The 21,731-nt window shown below is 50.5% G+C and overlaps 1 protein-coding gene across 1 annotated transcript in view; it reads right to left on the reverse strand.

The window, feature by feature from the left end:
• The window catches only part of RYR1 (ryanodine receptor 1), a 134,879-nt gene that overhangs the window by 82,315 nt on the left and 30,833 nt on the right, over positions 1-21,731 (reverse strand). Inside the window, exons 22-38 of the mRNA XM_049900695.1 lie at positions 20,927-21,031; positions 20,629-20,732; positions 19,619-19,702; positions 18,345-18,652; positions 17,203-17,405; positions 15,232-15,406; positions 14,835-15,043; positions 10,486-10,880; positions 9,248-9,380; positions 7,972-8,132; positions 7,339-7,504; positions 6,418-6,504; positions 6,019-6,245; positions 3,935-4,547; positions 2,151-2,414; positions 1,607-1,807; positions 1,137-1,248 (exon numbers count right to left, since the gene is read on the reverse strand). Coding sequence (XP_049756652.1) covers positions 1,137-1,248; positions 1,607-1,807; positions 2,151-2,414; positions 3,935-4,547; positions 6,019-6,245; positions 6,418-6,504; positions 7,339-7,504; positions 7,972-8,132; positions 9,248-9,380; positions 10,486-10,880; positions 14,835-15,043; positions 15,232-15,406; positions 17,203-17,405; positions 18,345-18,652; positions 19,619-19,702; positions 20,629-20,732; positions 20,927-21,031 — 3,547 coding nt within the window. The remainder of the gene's footprint in view (positions 1-1,136; positions 1,249-1,606; positions 1,808-2,150; positions 2,415-3,934; positions 4,548-6,018; positions 6,246-6,417; positions 6,505-7,338; positions 7,505-7,971; positions 8,133-9,247; positions 9,381-10,485; positions 10,881-14,834; positions 15,044-15,231; positions 15,407-17,202; positions 17,406-18,344; positions 18,653-19,618; positions 19,703-20,628; positions 20,733-20,926; positions 21,032-21,731) is intronic.

Here is a 21,731-nt window from a genome sequence, read left to right on the forward strand (position 1 = left end):
GAGGAGATGTCATTCATCCGTTTGCTTAGTCATCCTGCTCATTCACTTCGTCATTCATTCATCTGTTCACTCAACCATTTCTCATTCACACATACATTCGGGGGTTTCACTTTTTACATGTTCATCTGTTTGTTCATTTTATCCATTCTTTGAAGCGTTTGTCTTTTAAACCAGTTGTTGTAAATATGTTCAAATAATTAAAAGAAACCATGTTTAAAGAATTAAAGACAAGTACAGTGACAATGACTCACCAAATAGAGTATATTAATAAAGAGACAAATAATATAAAAAAGAACCACATAGACATTCTAGAGTCAAAATATATAATAACTGAAATAAAAAATCACTAGGGGGGTTCAACAGCATATTTGAGCTGGTAAGAGAAAGCATCAGTGAATTTGAAGATAGCCCATTAGAGATTATCCAGGCTGAAGGACAGAAAGATAGAAGAATGAAGAAAAATGAACAAAGTCTCGGAGGCCTGTGGGGCAACATCAAGTGTACCAATACATACTAATGGGGAGTCCCAGAAAGAGAAGAGAAAAAGGAGCAGAAAATATATTTAAAGAAATAATGGCCAAAAATTTCCCCAATTTGATGAAAAATATTAGTCTATTTACACATCCAAGAAGTTCAATGAACTCCAACTAGGATAAATTCAAAGACATCTATACCTAAACACATCATACTCAAACCATCAAAAGACAAAGAGAAAAGAGACAATTTTGAAAGCAGCCAGAGAAAAATGACTCATCATGTACAAGGGAACCTCAATAAGATTATCACAATGGTGGTTATTAACCCACCTCTCCATCCAACTGTCCATCCAGATATTTCTTCATCTATTTCTTTATTCACCACTCCGGCTTTCCATCAGTTCATACACCCATCCATTCACCTGCCTATAGCCGTCATCCATATATTCATTCAGCCAAAGGCCCATGTAAACATATCCTTCCACTCCTCATCCATCTGTTCATTAAAACATCTATTCATTCATTCATTCTACTAATAGTTACTTAGCACCACCATAGATGTTTAATGTCAGAAAGCCTCAGGGAAACTTCAGGGGAGATCTCAAAGAGAAACTTGGAGTGTGTGTTGGGGGGATGTTCTTTGTGACTCCCTCCCCTTACCACAGTGTGCCAGCAGGTCTTGATGAAAGTCGAGCAAGTACTGTCGAATCTCCTCAGGGAGAGAACAATCTTCCTCATCTACACCATCTTTGAAGTGCAACAGCATGTTGATCTAGGGGACAATCAGACATAAGGTCAGAATGAGGGTCCAAGCCCCCAAATCAGGAGCTCTAAGGTCAAGGACCAAAGGTCCAATTATAGGTCTCAGTCTAATGTCATGAGTCAAAGAGTATGTCAGTGAAGAAGATATGGGAGACTAGGGCCAGAGGTTTGAAACGGGTCAGGATTAAAGATCAGGTGACTCAAAAGTCAGGTTGGTTCAGAGAGAGGTATGGGAGTAAGAAATGAATGTATTATTAGGGTCAGAGGTCAGGCATGGGTGAGAAGTTTACTACCACCAGCTATCAGAGGAGGGGGAGAGGTCGAAGACAGGGTTTAGACGGTAAGACCAGTCAGCGGGTCAGAGGTACCTGCTCCTGGGGTGGGGAGCGGAACTCGCGAGTACGACGGGCAGTCTCAGCTGCAGTCATGTTGAAGGCTGTCATGAGGAGGCCATAGCGGCCCCGCTGGTTGGCCTGGAGCTTGTCCACATAGCGTTCCGCAAAGGCTGCCAGGGACTCCACACGGTGCTGCAGCTCTTGGTCACAGAAATACTCCAGCAGGTGACACATCTGTGGGTGGACATCCATGCCATAGGAGGAATGGTGGTGAGACCATCAGGATTTCCTTGAAACCTTTCTTGCTTTCTCTCCCTCCCCACAGGCCTGTTCTGATCCAGCCACCATCATCTCCTACCTGGATCCTTACACCAGCCTCCTCTATTGTCTCACCCCTCCGGTTCACCTCCCGCGTGGCAACCAGAGGGATCGTTCGGAGCCAGCATTACTGTGCTGCTTGATGCACTTCCACAACTCCCCACCACCTCAGGACAAAGTCCAAACTCCTCAAGCTCCACCAGGCTGTGTCCCCCAGCTCAGATGGATAGAAGTTAAAAAACAGGAAGAACCAAACTACCTGTAACTTCACAGACTCCGGCAACTTCATCTGCAGCAGACCCTCCTCCAAGCCTTCTTCTTTATCCCCTTCTGCTGCCTCCTCTTCCTCTTTTTCCTCATCTTCCTTCTCCTCTGCTGCTTCCTCCTCATCCTCCTCCTTCTCTTCCTCATCCTCTTCCTCTTCCTCCTCCTCTTCCTCCTCCTCTTCTTCTTCAGTGAATACTTCAGGATCAATCATCTTCAGAATCTGTTTTACATCCTCATCACCAAAGACACCCATTACCTACAGGAAAAAGTCTGGGTCCTTCACTGCTCTCTGAAAGGCCTCCATAATCAGGTCCTGGCTTCACTTGCCAGTCCCACTGTTCCTTAACATAGCAGATTCATTCGTGCATTGGCTTATATGACTCCTCCGATAAGTAGGAATGACATGTCTCAGCCTCGTCACCCACCCACTTGAGATCCTCCCAGGTCCACATCCTGTGTCCCACCCACATGGCCCAGACCACATAGCCAAACAGGAGCACTTCTTCCTTCACAAGTAAGGGGTCTTCCTCCCAAGCTTGAGCAGGGGGTCTGTAGGACAACGGCACACCCTGTACCTAATGGAGGCCCTCAGAGCTCCCTTATACCTCCTGGCACACACCATCTCTCAGTCAGTACAATGAAGATGTTAATACACGGAAAGAGAGAGGGAAGATGAAAGGAAAGAAGAGTAGAGAAAGAGAAACAAAGAGACGAAAAGAGTGGTGGATGAGTGGAGAGGGCTGGGTGGCTGGACAAATGAATTGATAGAAGTAATGGTAGATGTTTGAAGGGGAGAAACTGGATGGATGTACAACAGATGTAGAAGGTAAAAATGGAGGAAGGGATGGTAGGTGGATGGGTGGGTATGAGAAGGGTAAATAATGTATGTGTATGGATAGATGGGTAGATCAATGGGTGAGCGAGCAAATGAGTAAATGGGTAAACAGATAAATAAGTAAATAGCCATGGGAGTGGGGTACGGTGGATGGAAGGATAGGGTTTGCATGAAAAGCTGGATAGATGGATATATGGGTGAATGATTAAGTGAACAAATGAGTACATGAAATAAAGGATGGATAGATGGGTGGGCGGGTGGGTGGATGGGTGTAGATGAGTTGATGGATTTCTGGGTGGATGGATGGGTGTCTGTATGGCTGGAGAGGTGTGTGGGTAAGTGGACAGGTAGGTAGAAGATGGAAGAGTGGATGGATCTGTGGCGGGTGTATGGATGGATACACAGGTGGACAGAGGATGATGACTGGATGGATATAAGGAAAGAAGAAAAGATTGATAAGTAAATGAGTAGGTAGATGGATGAATAGACGGAGTGGTGGGTGGGCAAATGTATGGGTGAATGGAAGGATGAATGGATGAACAGATTGAAAGCTGGATAGATGGATACTTGTAATGAATGGATGGATATGGACATGGGAAAATAGACAGACTGGATGGGAAGATGAGTGTATGGGTGGATGGATGAAAAGGTGGGTGGAAGAAGGATGAACCGGTAGGTGAAGAATGATGGTTGGTTGGTTGGTTGGTTGGATGGATGGATGGATGAAAAGAAGATGAATAAATGATAGATGGATGGATAAAAGTAGAGTGAAGCATGGGTAGGATGATGGAAGGGTAAATTGAAAGGTGGATGGATGTATGGATGGAGAGATGAATGGGTGTTTGGGTGCCTTAATGGGAGGGGTGCTGATGTATGGATGGACGGACTATGTGGAATGTGGAAGCAGAACGGAACAGAGGGAATAGGGAGGAAGCCATTACCAGCAGAGTAGACACGAGCTTGAGCACGGGCACAAACTGGAACTCCACAGAGCCCCCGACGGGGTCACGGGCGTGCTGCCTACCATCTTGCACTGCCTCCCCCAGCATTCTCAGCGCCTTATCCCGCAGGGCCTCCAGAGGGATGGCGGGGCTGAGGCGGGCTGGGGCTTCGGCCGCCCCAGCAGCCGGCAGGGCGGCCACGAAACACGGGGGTAAGAAATGATGCGGGGGCCGCAGCGAGGTGGAGACCCCAACGCCAGGCAGGCCGTGGTGGCGAGAGCCGCCGTCCTCGCCTCTTCCAGGTGGGAAGAGCGTGATGGCGCGGGTCTCCGGCGTGAGGGGCACGATGTACTCAGAGAGCATGGTGCGGCGGCTGCGGCAGGCGCTCTCCAGGTGGATGCTGATGAGGAGGTCGTAGTAGCCCGCGCGCAGCGGCCCGGGCAGGTGCGCGTCCTCCAGCGCGTGCAGCAGCTGCGCCTGGTCCACGTGGCTGCACAGGGCGTGCGCCACGCGGTTGTTGCCCAGCGCGCACACCGCGCGGTAGAGGCGGAGCGTGTGCGAGTGGAAGCGCTGCAGGTCCAGGCGCTCAGACAACTCCAGGATGTCCATGCAGCTGCGGCAGAGATGGGGAACACAGACGGGGCGGAGCGGGCAGAGGAGCGGGGAGGCACAGACCACAGAGAGCCAAAGAGATGCTTACGTGAGTGTCGGTGGCTCCAGCAGCGGATCCCAATGCCCCGCTGGGTCTGGGTCCCGTGACAGGCCCTATGGGGCTGGGCGCTGTGGATGGTTCTGCAAGACCGTGGCGGTCTGGAGGCCCCTCGAAATACATCCCTGGAGTGTTTGGGGGCACTGGGATATCTGAGAGTCCATGGAGAAGGTCTTGCGACCCTGAGATGTATCTGAGACCCCCAGATTGTGTCTGAATCCCCTCCAGCAGGTGTGAGTACCCTGATTGTGTCTGAGCATCGCTAGAATGTAAACGTCACCAGGATAGGATGTTTCTGCCTGTTTTGTTTTTTGGTATATTCCCGGCACCTAAAACAGGGCCTTAAAAAAAAAAAAAAAAAAACCAAACCTGTTGCCCTGGAGTTGATTCTGACTTATACCGACCCTATAGGACACAGTAGAACTACCCCGTAGGGTTTCCAAGGAGCTGCCTGATGGATTCGAACTGCTGACCTTTTGGTTTGCAGCTGTAGCTCTTAACCACTGTGCCACCAGGGCTCCAGAATAGAGCCTAGCACATAGTAAGTGATCAATGAATATTTGTTGCATGAATAAGTGGGTGTGTCTGGGGCTCTGAGTCTTGTCCGGGGACCCTGGCGATGAGTCTGAGTTCTCTTGGGGAGGTCCGAGCACCCTGAGTTATATGGAAGCATTTACTAGAATGTCAGTTCACAAGGGCTTTGTGTCTCCAGCCTAGAATGTTGCCGTTTATACAGGAGGTGCTGAGAGCTATTTGTGGAACGAATGAGTGAATAAAGGAAAGAATGAGACATGCTGGAGGCCTCCTGGGGGAGCCATGTGATCACATCTGTAGCCCTGGATGGGTTTGGGTCCCCGGGAGTGGCTTTGAGATCTCCTTGGGATCTGCCGAAGATTCCATAGGTATGTCCAAGAGACCCTGAGGTACATCCGGGCCTCTCTGAGTAATGTCCAGGGCTCCCTGAGGTACACTTGGGTCCTATGGGGTATTGTCTGGGCTCCTTGACGTAGGTCTGGGCTCCCTGAGATGGGTTTGGGGCCCTCTGGAGTGGCTCTGGGTCCCCTGGGATATTGTCTGGGGTCCTCTGAGGTGAATCGAGGGTCTCCTTAGGTGGGTTTGGGTTTGCCTGAGCTGAGTCTGAGATCTCTGAGGTTAGGCTGGAATCCCCTGAGGTGGGTCTGGTGCCCTCTGAGGTGAGCCTGGGGTCTTCTGAGGTAGATCTGGGCCCTGGAGGCGGGTCTGGGGCCCTCTGAGGTGGGCCTTGGCCCTCCCGGGGTGTTATCTGGAGCCCCTGAGGTTCTAGGAGGAGGGAACTTGAGTTGGATCCACACCCCACAAGGCTTGCAGTACCCCCCCTCCCCGGGCTGGCCCTGACCGGTTCTCCTCCGGGATGTGCAGCGCCATCATGGTCAGCGGCTCCTGGCACTGCACAGCCCAGCCAAGCCGCTCGCCAGCCCGTCGCGTCTCCACCTGCAGGAAGTGGTTGGGCATGCGGCTCCAGGAGATGGGCATCAGCATCTGCACCTCGAGCCGCGGCGGGCACTGTGGGGCTGAATTCTTGCGCTCACTGAGGAACATGGCAGCTGACAATGGCATGATGTTCTGGGGTAGGGAGGCACACACAGGTCAGGACTTCAAGCCCTGCATTTCTGCCACCCTGCTTCCAGGGAGACCTCCCAGATTGCCCCCTCCCCTTAGCTGCTCTGCCAGCCTGACCTCCCCACACCTCCTGCCCCAGCCTGAGCCATTCCTGCCCACATTGCTGCACTCTGACCTTCAGCTTCCCCAACTCAAACTGGACAACGTTCTGGTGGGTGGGCAGGACAAAGAGGGCAGGAAACAGCTTCGTGTTGGGTTCCACCTGGCAAGGGAAAAGGGGGCTGGGTGAGGAAGAGGATGAGGCTGAAGGTGGTATTGACTCTGGATCCCAACCTCTGAGGCCATCCTGGCATCTGCAGATCCAAACTTGGGCATCAGAGACTCCACAGTGGCCTTGAAGTTGCCCTTTGGCCTCACCCTCTGATCCAGCAAGGCCAAACTCTACCACCTCCCCCACAGCACCCTATCATCTGGGTCTTTGCAGACATCATGTCCCTCCACCAGGAGACCGATCTGGTGATCTGCTCCCATAAAGATTACAGCCTAGAAAACCCTATGGGGCAGTTCAGCTCTGCCACATGGGGTCTCTATGAGTCAAAAATGACTCAATGGCACCTAACAACAACAACAGGTGGATAAATATGTGATAAGTGCAGTGTAGTCAAATATTGACAGTAGACTCTTCTTGGTGAGTATAAGGGTGTTCACTGTACAATTCCTTCAATTTTGCCATACGCTTGAAAAATTTCATGATCGAATATTGAAAAGAAAAAGCTCACCTTAGGATTATGGCCCATCCTAGGGTGTTCTCTGAAGGTGAAAAGGTGCTGACTGGTGTCGCCCAGCCCAAGGGGAATACAGACCTCTTTCCAACTGAAGACTGTAATCTGTCCCCTCCTTCGTGGACCTCAGTTTACCCATTTTATATAATAGATGCTTCAGCTGGGCTGTCTCCAGGCACCTCCCAGCTCTGGCTGGTCCTGAGGACAGGGCTGCCAGCTGTTTTTGTCCCTTCTCTTCACGAGCTGGCCTCAGGGGTGTCTGGGAGGGTTGGTAATGGGGATGCTATTGACAGGTTGCTGAGGGTTGGACTCACCTGGAAAAAGGTGTTGCTCTCTTTGCCATTGGCCGTAAAAGTCATTAAGCCAGTGGCCAAGTCCACCAGGCAGCCAATGATGAGGTCGGTGTGGCTGATCCTGCCCTGTTGCCCAGGGCTCACAAAGTCCCCGCCCCACACCATGTAGCAGTTGCTGCACTTGAGGCTGGAGGAGATCGGGGTAGTCACTGCACAGACCCTTCCGTAGAGGTGCTCTGCACCCCAGACGCCCCCTTTCCTGAGCTCCCAGAAAACCATGACCTCCGAGCCCCTCCCAAAACACCCACCTGCAGACCTGAAGCTCTTCACCCCAGACCCTGAGCAACTCGAAGCTAGAGTTCTTAGAAGCTAGTGAGGGGCTATGAAAGGAGGAGAAGGAAGGGGAGCAGGAGGAAAGAAAAGAAGTGATGTAGGAGGAAGGCAAGATGAAAAAGAAGGAGAAAATGGAAGAGAAGAAACGCAGAAAGAGGAGGAGAAAAAAGAGCAGGAACAACGGGAGGAAAAGAAACAGGAAGAGAGGCTGAGAAGGAGGGAAAGCTCTAGAGTTTCCTTACTCCACAGAGGACCCAGAGGCCCAGGTCCCACACCAGGCAGCCCCCCACCTCCCTGCGGTGCCCGCCCCCCCCCCAGCACCTGCTGTGGACGTTGCCATGTTCATCCCCCATGGTCACCGTCACTGCCCGGACCTTGCTGAGGTCAAAGTTCATGTCATGCTGATGGTAGTCGGGGGTGACCCAGCCCACCCACACGCAGCTGGGCTCTTGGCCAGCGAAGACCCTCACAGAGTAATAGTACTGGGAAGGCAAACGGGACCAGTGGTCAGTATGAGAAGATCGGGGTTCCCGGGTTCCCGGGGGCTATAAGTGGGTTTTCCTGGATTCTCAGGGTCCCCTGGGAGTTTAACAAGAAGTTGATAGATTCAGGGCCTCGTGGGCCCATGTCTCTCTGTCTCTGTGTCTCCTGGTGTATTTTTAGATTCAGGAATCCCTTGGGACTATTTTGTGAAACCTGAGATTTACAGCCCATCCCAGGTTACAGCAAAGTAATAAATACATAATAAACCCGTTGCCATCAAGTCGATTCCAACTCATAGCAACCCCATAGGACAGAGCAGAGCTGCCCCGTAGGGTTTCCAAGGAGCAGCTGGTGGATTCGAACTGCTGACCTTTTGGTTAGCAGCCTAGCTCTTAACCGCTGTGCCACGAAGTCTCCAAGTACATAATAGCTAACACTTAAATAACACTATTCTAAGGTCTTTACATGGGTTAACTCATTTAACCCTCACAACCAGATCAGGTGAGTACAGTTTTTATCCTCATCTTACTGTTGGGGAGACCGAGGCATAGAGCAGTGATGTGACTTGCCCAAGTGGCACTAGGCAGCCCATGATCCTAACCATTAAGTTATCTGTCTCATAAAATACTGTACATTTGGGGACTCCCAAAACTATGTTGGGATAGTTATGATTTTTGGTTTTCAGGAATATATTATAACCCATTGCCGTTGAGTCGATTCCGACTCATAGTGACCCTATAGGACAGAGTAGAACTGCATCATAGAGTTTCCAAGGAGCACCTGGTGGATTCCAACTACTGACCTCTTGGTTAGCAGCCATAACACTTAGCACTTAACCACTATGCCACCAGGGTTTCCTATGTTGGTTTACCACCTGGATTTTGGGATCCCTGTGAGTCATATCAGTGTACTGATAGCTTCACTGTGTTCCTGCCAATTTTGAGCACCTGGCTATATGCATCTAGGGGTTCGAAGGGTTTGTGGGTCTCCAGGGCATATATTGGGATATACCTAGATATGGGCAGTTACTGGGAAATGCAACACTAAATTTGGGAATTTGGGAGTTCCCACACTAGGCTTGGGGGTCTCAAAGCCGAGGGTCCCCGGTTCATACCGTGGTGGTGTTGAGGATGATCTCAGGGTCATCGCGGTCATCGGTGGGTACCACATCATGTGGGAGTCGGGGCAGCGTGGGGGTGGCTGGCGGTTGGGTCATCATGGCCGCCTTCTTGGCCTTGAATAAGAACCTGGTGGCGGGGAGGAAAGGCTACTGTGAGAGCTGGCTCTCGAGTCCAGCCCCCCATCCCTTCCCTACATCCATCCTAACTACAGCCTGTTTCCAATACCCAAGGCCCCCTCTATACAGGGATAGAATTCACTGAACTGCCCCAGCCTGACACATTTTGTAGGTGCTTACCCCGTGCCTGTGGATGCTTTCTGGGAATGTGGGGCATGGAGTGGTTCCCCTATGTCAGTGTTTCTCATATGGGTGCTTAACACACTTGGGAAAGAACAATTCTTTGCTGTGAGGTGCTGTCTTGTACAATGCAAGGCACAAAGCCCCCCTTCCAGCAGCCACCTCCTAGCAGTGACCCCTAAAACTTGATAACCAAAACTGCTCCATCATTTCCAAACACCCCCAAGAGTGCACAATTGCATCCTACTGAAAACCACTGCCATGAAAAGGGGAAAGTGGACTTAGTTCCATCTGTACCTTTTGAGGGTCTTCCTTAAAGTTAATTTTTTGGGAGTATATTTGGGTCCTTTGAGACACAGAAAGGGCCCCAATTTAGAAGACCACTTGGTGTTCACTGGGATACCTTGGGGTGCAGTCACCTGTCCCAAGATATTGAAGTTCCCATTCGTGTCCCTGGATAATGGAATCCCTTGGGTGGAGCCTTTTGGGGCCCATCCGAGATTCCAAAGATGGTAGAGTTCTCCACAGACATAGTGGAGTACCTCAATTTCTATATTCTCAGGGGAATTAGAGCATCTTAGGGCAGTAATGGAGCTCACGTGAGTTATGATCAAAAAAATAAAAAACCCCGTTGTTGTCGAGTTGATTCCGACTCATTGCAACCCTAGAGGGGAGAGTAGAACTGCCCCATAGGGTTTCCAAGGACCACCTGGTGGATTTGAACTGCTGAATTTTTGGTTAGCAGCTGTAGCTCTTAACCACTACGCCACCAGGCTTTCCTAAGTCATGATGGGACCCTTCCATATTTCGGCTCCATTTAGCATACATGGGGCCCCTTTGGGGAACAATGGGATTCCTCAAGTTTTTGAGGTTGCCTAACTGGGAGTCCTAGGGCAGACCCCAAATCCCAGAGCCTCGCTCCACCCTCAACTCACCCTCTCTTCTTGTTCTTCTCTGTGGTTGCATCCTTCTCATTCTCCACCCTGGTGGGCTGGGCCTCTACCCCAGCCTGAGGGGTGCCTCCAGGTGCCCCTTCCTTGGCAGCGCCCTCTTTGCCCACCTCAGCCTCACCCCTGCGCCCAGCTGAGCGGCACAGGTTTTCGTAGTCGGGGTCGGGTTCCGCAGCCCTGGCCTCGTCCTCAGCCGGGGGCTGCTGGCCAGGGGGCGCCAGGGGGGTGGCCCCTGCGGTGCAGCGGAAGTGCTGGTAGAACTGGACGGGAAGGCTCAAACGGAGAAAGAGCATCTCCACCAGACTGTTCTGGGAACCCCACGTGCGGTGGGTCAGGCGCAGGCAGGGTGGCGTGTCCACAGTACCGTCCACCCGGGACACCTGTGGGGAGAGGGGAGCACTCAGCCATTGGTCCCAAACCTGGTTACGCACAGAACAGCCATTCCGCCTTAGCTACCCCTTCTGGGTGGGAGAAGCCCCCCTCAGGGCACACATTGTGGCCGTGGATGTGGGCTGGCTTTAGCCCTCTCTCACCTCTGAGCACCTTGTACAGTGGGAGCTCCAGTCACATGCTGGAATCACCTGGGGAGCTGTAAAAACTTACCTGTGAGTAACAAGTTAGCTCAAAAAATTATGAATATCACTCATAAGGAGCCCTGGTGGCACAGTGGTTAAGAGGTTGGCTGCTAACCAAGGAGGTCAGTAGTTCCAATCCAACAGCTTCTCCTTAGAAACCCTATGGGGCAGTGCTACTCTGTCCTAGAGAGGCGCTATGAGTCGGAATCAAGTGGACAGCAACGGGTTTGGTTTGTTATATAAGACCAAAAAAACAATTACTTTAAAACAAAGGTGAGAACGTAAGGGGGCAGGAAAACTAGATTTACGGAAACAGGACAACCAGAATGGAAATAATGAGAATGTTCACACATTGTGAAGAATGTAACCGGTGTCATTGAACAATTTGGGTAGAAATTGTTGAATGAGAACCTAAAAAAAAAAAATTGCCATCAAGTCGATTCCGACTTATAGCGATGCTGTAGGGACAGAGTAGAACTGCCCCATAGGGTTTCCAAAGAGCAGCTGGTGGATTGGAACTACCAACCTTTTGGTTAGCAGCTGAGCTCTTAACCACTGTGCCACCAAACTGTTGTGTAAACCTTCACTGAAGATATAATAAAATATTATTTAAAAAAAATTAATTGATTAAAAAACGTACCTGTGTACAGGCCACACTCCAGGCCACATCACTCATTCATTTATTCATTCATTCAACAGATTATTTTCTGTGTGCCCTCCCGGTCCTGACATTCCCAGAATATCTGGGCAAGGGCTGCCCAGGAGGCCCAGAGCGTTGTAAAGGCTCTCAAGGTGAACGTCTCTTAACCTTGTGTTTGTGGAAATGCACCCATCACAGTGCAACGCGCGAGGCGTCTCAAGCGCAATCACACCTGTGTCCCAGCACCAGATGAAAAGGCATGACCGGCCACCACCCTCTCAAGGGTCGGGAGGAGCTCTGAGGAGGGATGCACCAACGAGCCTGCCGAAATGGGGCAGGAGCTGCTGGAGCGCTCCACAGATGGACACTCAAACGTTTTCTGGACACTTCTCACAAACAACTGAAATGACTTCCTTTGATACCCCTCCTCAAGTTGGACTCCTCAAGGACCAATTGCTGAGACCAACCTCTGTGCCCCTTGCCAGCCAGTGAATTTACCAGAAAATTGAACAAACAAGAGTCACTGTTCCCAGACTGTAGCTTGTTTTTTCTCTCCTCTCTCCCCATTCTCTCTTATGTTGTTGTTAGTTGCCGTGAAACTAATTTCGACTCATGGCGACCCCATGAGAGAACTGTGCTCCATAGGATTTTCTTGACGGTACTCTTTCTGGAAGCAGACCACCAGGACTTTTCTTCCACAGTACTGCTGGGTGGGTTCAAATCGCCAACCTTTAGGTTAGCAGTTGAGTATGGACAGTTTGTACCACAATCTCCCTCATGGGATTTGTGTGCAAAATGACTCAATGTCTGAGTTATTCTAGGACAGTAACCACCCTCCTGGCATATCGCTGGGATAACCAAGGTTAGCTTTGCCTGTTCTTGAACTTTCTAGGAGTGGAATCCCACATTATGTGTCTGGCTTCCTTCCTTCAACATTATGTCTATGGATTCATCGACATGTGTGGTGTACTTTAGTTTATTCATTCTCCCTGCTGTATGGCACTCTGTTTTCTGGGTGATCTAATGAGCAGTCAGGGCTGAGAACATCATCTGGGCGGTGGCAGGGGCTAGGAGGCTATGTCTAGTCCACCATCCTCTCTTGCCCAGTCCTGGCCCCAGCCACCCCTCTGTCTTCTTCTACTCCCACCTCCTTCAATCCACCACCAAAAGGGACCTTTCCAAAGATTACATCTAACTGGACATTCCCTGCTTAAAACACTTCCATTTTCACATAGTCTTAAAATACCCATATTGTAGAGGGCCCTCAAACCAAAAAACAAGCCCATTGCTGTTGAGTCGATTCTGACTCATAGCAACCCCACAGCACAGACTAGAACTGCCCCCATAGGGTTTCCAAGGCTGTAAATCTTTACAGAAGCAGACTCCCTCATCTTTCTCCCAAAGCCTTAAAATACTCCCCCCTAAATTACTTATTAATTACAAAGAGAAAAATAGTAACCTTATAGTGGAGAAAGCTGTCAGAGACCACCGTAGCCAAATAACGACAGTTAACATGATCAGTAATGAGACATATGGCCATTGTGTGCGTGCCTCCTGACAAGATGCAGCAGAAAGGACACGCCATCGTTTCTGTGATATTCCTGACAACTATGCACAACCTGAACCTCATCATGAGGAAACACCAGACAAATCCAAATTGAAGGACATACCACAAAATAACTAGCCCACACACTTCAAAAGAGTCAAGGCCATAAAGACAAAGAAAGACTCAGGAACATTCTAGATTAAAGGAAAGTAAAGAGACAGGACAGCTAAATGCAGTACATCAGTCTAGACTGGACCCTGGACGAGGGTGCGGGGGAAGGACGTTATTGCCACAATTGACAAAATTTGCACATATGGACTGTGAATTAGGTAATAATATGTATTGACGTCAACGTCAAATTTCCTGGTTTTCGTAACTTTACCATGGTTCTGTAAAAGCCCTGAAGAAGTACACATTTAAGGTAAAGAGACATGATATCTCTCCAGCTTACTCGCAAATTGTTTAGGGAAAAAAGTATATATATATATACATATACGTGGAAACCCTGGTGGCGTAGTGGTTAAGTGCTACGGCTGCTAGCCAAAAGGCCAGCAGTTCAAATCCACCAGGCGCTCCTTGGAAACTCTATGGGGCAGTTCTACTCTGTCCTATAGGGCTGCTATGAGTCAGACCCAACTCGACAGCAATGGGTTTGGTTTTTTTTTTTTTTGGTTTATATATATATATATCAGAAAATGATAAAGCAAACGGGACAAAATGTAAACACTTGGTCAATCTGGGTAAAGGGCATGTGGGAGTTCCTTGTACTCTTTTTGTAACTTTTCTGTAAATTTTAAATTGTATCTAAATTTAAAGTTATTTAAAAAATGGTGGGGGGGGACCTTCATAGCAAATGTGGCCCCAGGAGGACCCTTGGAGCCCGGCCGCTGTAGATGCTGACGCCTCATCCCTCCCACTGTTTCCCCACCCGTCCTTTCCCATCCACAAACCCACCCATCTTCTCCTTCCCACTCCAGGACCTCCACGATGCACCTCTTCCTGTGGGGAAAGCTCTCTTCCCACCCCTTTGCCTGGTGACACCTGCTCACCTTTTTGGGCTTGAATATCTCTTGCACAGAGAAGCCTCCCCCCGTCCTTCAGATCAGGGTCGTCCCCTATTACACATACTCATCGTGTCCTGTGTCTTTGCTGTGCTTGTCAGAGTTTAGGATATTGATAGTCAACCCTCACTCAGCACTTCCTCTGTGACCATCACTGTTTAAAGGCTTTATGCTTATTATTTCATTGAATCCTCTCAACAACGCAATAAAAAACAAACAAACCCACTGCCATTGAGCTGATTCCAACTCACGATAACCTATGTGTTCCACTGGGGTCCCATAGTGCAACTTATCTTTTATCTTTTCTCCCTTCCCCCATTTTATAGGTGAAGAACCTGGAGCTCAGAAAGGTTGGATTTGCCAAGGTTGTACCCCAAAAGGAAATCTTGGAGCCCATTATCCTGACAACCCCTTCTGTGTGGTTTATGTGCTCACACAGAAGGAAAGGAGAAACTCAGGGAAGAGTGACATTTGGAGGGAGATTAGAGGATGTTGAGGGGGTTGGTTCTTACCTCATAGTGGGGGTGCTCAGAAGGTACAGCCTCAAATTGGGGGAGGCTTTTGCTGAACCAGGTGGTGACTGGGCGCTGCATGTTGATGGCAAAGGGCTCGAAGCCTTCCTGGAGCCCGCAGATGGCAAAGAACCGCAGGGAGCTCACGTCCTGGCCCAGGTTCAGGTGACCCACCTGGCCAGGTCCCAGGCTGCAGACGGGCAGGAAGCCTGGTGGGAGGGGACAGATGGTAGGGATGAAGGAAGAGGGTGGGCGGGCAAGGCAGCTGTGGGAGGAACCACAGTGGTAGGAAGAGATGGAAAAGTGGGAGACTGGAGAGGGGCATTGTAGAGCCAGGTGAAATGGAGGAAAACCAGGAAAGGCATACAGAGGGCTCTCAGCCCCACAAGGCCCTCACCATCCCCAATCTCGATATCCCGGAAGGCTGTTTCGGAGCCTGAGTCAGACATGAGGACCTCGCCATTGAGGGTGAAGATGATGTTGTTTTCTGTGAGGTCGATCATGCAGCCGACAACGTCGCCAGGCTGCCAGGGACGGCCAAATGGTTCACTGCCCAAATGCCAGCGCTGGCCCTGTGAGATGCCCAGGGGAGACACACAGAGAAACGGAGAAATATAGAAGCAGGGGGAGAGAGGTGAGGACACATATATATGGCATCAGACCCAGGGCGTGTGGAACAGAAGAGGGGTCACCCCACACTCACATCCATCATCTTTGGATTTAAGGGATGGGCTTTCAAGATTTCTCTGTCTCATCCCTTCTTCCTGGGCCTGGGTCCTCTGCTGTTTCCACAGCTGAGGTTACGCAGACCACCAAAATGGTAGTGGGGGGTTGGAGGCAGCAGCAAGTAGGGCATGGAAAAAGGAACCTATCAGTGTCCCCCATGCAGATCATATATGCCCCCAGAATAGATTGGTGGATAATGAGATGACGGATTGGAAGTTGGACGCATGGTGGATGGAAGAATGACTGGAAAGTTAAAAGTATTCATGGGTAGATTCAGGGAAGGAAGAAGGTGTCAGTAGATGCATAGATGGACAAATAGATGCATGGATGGGTGGATACATGAATGAATTGGTGGAAACATGCATTATATTATTGGGTAGATGAATTAATAGATAAATAAAATCATTAAGAGATTAAATAGATGGATGAACAAAAAACAGGGGAATAGATAGATGCAAGAGTGGGTGGCTGAGTGATTATTCGGACGGATGAGTAGGTGAACGGACAAGTGAATGAAGAGGTGGATCTGTGGGTGGACGAATGGATGAGTGGACAAGTGGACGGTTGGGTGTAGATGAATGATGACAGATGTACGCAGGGACAGAAAGAGAGGGAAGAATGGATGGGTGGGTGGATGTGTGGTAGATGAATAATGGTCAGGTATCTTATGTTTTTTTTTTTTTTATCTTATGTACAACCAAACACCTCATAGGATTTGGTTCCTTGCTTTGGAGGTTTAGGGTCATGGTTTCTTGGGACATCCTAGTTAAGTGGCCTAATTATGTGTTTAGTGGTTCTGTTCTATCTCCTAGTTTGCTGCATAATGCCTGGGGTCTTAAAAGCTTGCAAGCAGCCATTCAAGACACAATTGGTCTGTATTCGCCTGGAGCAAGAGAAGAAGAAGGAGAGCCAGGAATAGGAGGAAATGGAGTGTGTGGCTAATTGCCTCCATGAACAGCTGCCTCTTTTGCTATGAAACGAGAACTGGATGGTGCTTAGCTACAATTACTGAACATTTTGATCAAAGATTGTATAGAAGAACCCCGATCAAAAGGGAGAAAATGCAGAACGGAATTTTAAATTTTCATGATATCCAGAATTTCTGGAGCCACGGAGGTTGGGTGAGTCCCTGAAACTATTGCCCTGAGATAAACCTTTAAACCTTAAACCAAAAACATCCCCTGAAGTCTTCTTTAAACCAAACGGTAGTTTAGCTTAGCTAGTGAAGCATGTCTGCCTTGAGCATTGTGCTCTTTTAAGAACTCTCTAAATGGGATCAAACTGATAAAAGCAACTTGAAAGATTAGATGGGAAACTTAGGAGGCTGTGAGTTTATACTAATGGGAGAGGGCAATTCGCAGAAGTAGGGTGAGAATGGTTGTATAACTTGAAGAACGTGATCAATGTCACTGAATTGTACACGTGGAAGCTGTCGAATTGCTGTATGTTCTGCTGTGTATATTCTCAACAACAACAACAAATAAAATAAATTATTTAAAAAAAAAAAAGATCATGGTCCTACGGTAAAGTGGATGCAGGCATGGGTGGCGAGAATGAGGCACAGCTACAGGCAGGGCTAGACTCTATTGGCTGGAGGAGGCACCCAGGGGCCTGGCAGAGTGGAGCCCAAGGAGGTACTCACGCGGTGCCCATTGAAGACATAAGCCAGCTCATCAGCTCCCAGCTCTACGTCAGGCCGCAGCTCAGGCCTGGCCCAGCCCACTCGCATCTCACCCGTGGTGACTGCCTCGAACTCGAAGTACCATCGGCCACTCTGCACTGCATAGGACCGCTCTGCCCGGAAGATTCGCACTCGATCCCAACGAGACTGGCTGTCCACCAGACCTGCAGATGGGGCCAGGCAAAGTCAGAGAGGCTGGTGGGGATTGGGCTCCAAGGTATCAGGAGGTTGGTGGGAGGGGTCGGAGAAGGTAAGGGTCTTGGCAGACTGGGGGAAGAGGGACAATTTCTTCGTATTAGAGAAGAATTGAGGAATCGCAGACGAGTCAGAGAAATGTTGAGGGGACCTGATGAGTGAGACTCCACACTTGCCTTTAGCAGTCAGCTCTCGGAGAACAGACACTCCCAGTGATGTGAAGGGAGAAATTGGGGCAGTGAACTGGTCAGGGTCATGGTCTGGGGCTAAGGGTCAAGATTAGGGTTGATGTTTGGAATCAAAGGTTGAGAGCAGGATTGGGGGTAAAAGTTAGGGTCATGGAAGAGATAGAAATTGAAGCTGGGGCCAGGGTTGAGGACCAGAGTCAAGTTAGGACCTAAGGCTAGGATTAGGGGTTATAGCTAGGTCAGGGGTCAGGTTAGGGGTTGGGAGTTAGATGCTAACTGAGCCCCTGGTTGTGTTGTTCCGTGTGTAACTATAGCTCAGTCAGAGGTTAGGGGTCAAACCTAGGGGTCAGACGACTGAGTCAGGGACTGTGGCTCAGAATGGCTCAATGTAGCTGCAGCCCAGTCAGGGCTGAGTCAGTGTGGGTCAGGGTTAGGGTCAGGGTCAGGGTCAAGGTAGTGGCCAGAGTTGGGGGGTGGTTAGCTTTCACTAACTTCCTGATGTTTTAGAGTAGCCCAGTTAGAGGTGTCGGGTCAGGATTAGGGTCAGAGGTCTGGGTCAGTGTCGGGGTCAGAGAAGGAATAGGGTTAAAGGCCAGGAATCAGCGCTCTCTGGGCTCCTGTACAGGTGATTCAATGTTGTAGCCACAGCCCAGTCAGGGGCTGAGTAGGGTCAGGGTTGGTGTCAGGGGTCTGGGTCAGAGGTCAGGAGTCAGTGCTCACTGGGTTCCTGGTCAGGCGGCTCGATGTTGTAGCCGTAGCCCAGCAGGGTACGCACAGCCTGGCATAGGCTGTCCCGGTTGCTGCGCTTGGTGGCCTCGTCCAGCAGACGGTAGGGCACGAGGCGAGGGTTTCGGCGCGCGGGGATGTCCTGCACTGAGCTATAGCTCCAGCCCTGGGCCACGCGGTCTCGTGCCCACACGTTGTGCCCATTCTCTGCCAGCCGATCCACCAGGGTGGTCTGCGCCGGCGTCAGCCGCACGTGGCTCAGGTCTAGAGGAGCAGGCTTGTACCCGTTGCTCATCATATACCTGCGGGCATGGTGGGGCTTGGCCATCGCACCCTCACCTCCCTGGTCTCACATTACACTGCCATGGAACCACTGCTTTCTGGTCCTTGACCCCAGGGTCCCATGATCCTTAGCCCTGAGTGTTGGAATTTCTGACCTCTGGTCTCTGATATCCTGGAGCATAATGGTTAAGCATTTGGCTGCTAACCAAGAGGTCGCCAGCTCATATCTACCAGCCGCTCTTTGGAAGCCCTGTGAGGCAGTTCTACTGTGTCCTATAGAGTCATGAGGAGTCAGAATTGACTCAGTGGCAATGGGTTTGGTTTTTGGTCTCTGATATCGGCATTCTGTGACTCTCTGGAATAAGCTTTGAAATTCCTAACCTCTGACAGGATCCTGTGACCCAAGTAGGGCTGTGACATCGCTGACCTCTGGCTTCTGTGGCTTCTTCATCTTGATTTTGAGAGCCTTATCTCTGACCTTGGAACTCTGACTCCTCACCTCTAACTTTGAAGTTTCTTACCTCTGACCTCAGGACCCTACTACCCCAAACTCCTGGCTTTGGAGTCCTTACCTTCTGAATCCTGACCTCTATCATCAGGACCTCTGATCTTTCATCTCTAATTTTGGGATCATTTACATACAACACCAGCAACCTCTAAACTCTCACCTCTTACCATTGACCCCTTGCCTCTAACTTGGAGCTGTGATCTCACATTCTCATTTTCCATGACTCCATGGCTGACCCTGGCCCCGAACTCCAGGCTCACCCCCACTCTCTCTGGGACTCCTAATTTCTCAGTCCTCACCCCTCCCCAGGACATTCACCTCTGACCCCAGTTCTCTGATCCTCTGACCTTCACCCTAACCGGTGGCCCCTTTGTCTTTGACCTCACCCTCCCACAAGACCCCTCAACCTCTCCAAGCCTATGGAAGCATCCCCAGTCCCCCACTATTCCCCAGATGGGACCTGACCACCCACACTCACGTCTTGGGGAGTTTTGTCTTCTTCAGGTTGTCTTCTGCCTTCTCGTCTGCCATGCCCACGTGGCAGCCCAGAGCCAGCAGGGTCCTGGGACAGGAGAGCAGGGCAGGGTCATACCCACGGAGCCCCCCTGCCCCTGGCTTCTCTTGCCCTCCCCGGGCTCCCCTGCTCCCCATAGCTACTGTCATCTCTGACTCTGGGGCTCCAGCTCTCTCTGCTTCTCTTGCCTGGGTTCTCTGGGCGTCTTTGTCCCCATCTCCCTCTGTCTTGGTCTCTGACTCCCTGGGGTCTGTCACTCCCTGTTTCTTTGTCTCTGTGTCTCTTTGACCATGTCCATTTTTTTCTATCTGCCTCTTTCTCAGTGTCTCTCTTTCTACTCTGCCTTTCCCTTCTTCACTCCCTGCCTCTGTTTCTCTCACCTCTCTGTTTCTGCCTCATAATCCCTGTCTCTCTCACTGACTCTCACTCTCTGTCTCACCCTCCTGTCTTTCTTTCACTGTGCTCTCTCTCACTCTCACTGTCTCTCACTCTCAGTTCCCCTCCTGTCTCTCTCTCCCTGTCTCTCACTCTCTGTCTCTCTCTCACTGTCTTTCTCTCTCTCTTGTCTCTCCCTCACTCTCTCTCTATTTCTCTCACTGTCTCTCTCTCTCGGCCTCTCTGTCTCACCCTCCCTGTCTCTCTCTCTCCTGTCTCTCTCTCCCTGTCTCTTACTCTCTCTCTCTTCTGTCTCTCTCTCTCTCCAGTCTCTCTCTCTCCCTCTCACTGTTTCTCTCTCTCCTGTCTCCTCTCTCTCTCCCTCTCACTCTCTGTTTCTCTCTCTCTCCTGTCTCTCTCACTGTCTCTCACCCTCTGTCTCCCTCTCCCTGTCTCTCTCGCTCCTGTCTCTCACTCTCTCTCTCCTGTCTCTCACTCTCTCTCTCTCTCTGTCTTTCACCCTCTGTCTCATGCTCCCTGTCTTCCTGCCCCTCCCCCAGCAACAGGCCCCGCCTCCTGCTCCCCCAGATTCCCCTCACTTGAGAGTCTCTCCCGACATCTGCAGGTTGTAATTCCTCTCGGGCTCCGGGAGGCTGTGGAAATCCACAAGACATGGGTGTAGCCTCTTGTTGTCATCTCGAACCTGTAGAAACCCCAAAGACAGCTCCTCAAGTTCCCCTCCCCCAGCACTCCCAGACCACGGCCCCTGACCTCCACCCCAACCCAAGGAACCCCTGAGGTCCTCAAGTCCCACCACCTGGCCCTCCCCATTAGTGAGCCATTTTCACGCTTCACCGAGTCTAGTCTGAGTCCCTCATGCTGTAGGCATTCCCTCACCGGGCCATAGGTCCAGCCCTGCTCGATGCGCGTCAGTGCCCAGAGCTCATGGATGTTCTCCGCCAGCTTCTCCCTAATGCGCTCCAGATGGGGAGGCAGGACAATCTGGGGGCAGGGGGACATTCATGAGGTCCCCGAGATCCCCCACCCTGGCCCTGTGACCCCCGCCCAAGAAACATGTGCGGGCCCCGGACAACTTCTCCCAGGACCCCCGTTTGACCTTTCCTGATATTCCACAGCTCTGCTTCCCATCACCTCACCCTGACTCCCAGGCTGGTGCCCAGCTCGACAAGGACTTAGCATGGTCAGAATTAAGGAATTATCCAGGGACAAGTCTGTCTCTCCTGCTGGACTGGGAGCTCCGTGAAGGCAGGGCCTAAAGCTACCTCAGTCTCCACCATGTCCCCAGCCCACCCAGCCCAGGGCGAGTCTCACAGAAGATGCTCAAGAAATGTTTGCTCAGTGAATGAGTCCCTTCCCTTTGCTGTATAACTAGAATCATAACTCACAATACTTGCCTCATTAGAGTTCCATGAAATCATTTATATAAATTATTAAATGTTACATAAACAAACAAACAAAAAGCCAAACCCACTGCCATTGAGTCGATTCCAACTCACAGCAACCCTTCAAGACAGAGTAGAACTGCCCCCATAGGTTTTCCAAGGAACAGCTGGTGGATTTGAACTGTCGACCTTTTGGTTAGCAGCCAAGCTCTTAACCACTGTGCCACCAATGCCTGGCACTCAGTAGGTGTCTAATAAATATTCACGTGTTAGAGTTCTGCAGGCAGAAGATAATGATG

The sequence above is a fragment of the Elephas maximus genome, chromosome 11 (genome assembly GCF_024166365.1).
Source record: "Elephas maximus indicus isolate mEleMax1 chromosome 11, mEleMax1 primary haplotype, whole genome shotgun sequence".
NCBI classification, from domain to species: Eukaryota; Metazoa; Chordata; class Mammalia; order Proboscidea; family Elephantidae; genus Elephas; species Elephas maximus.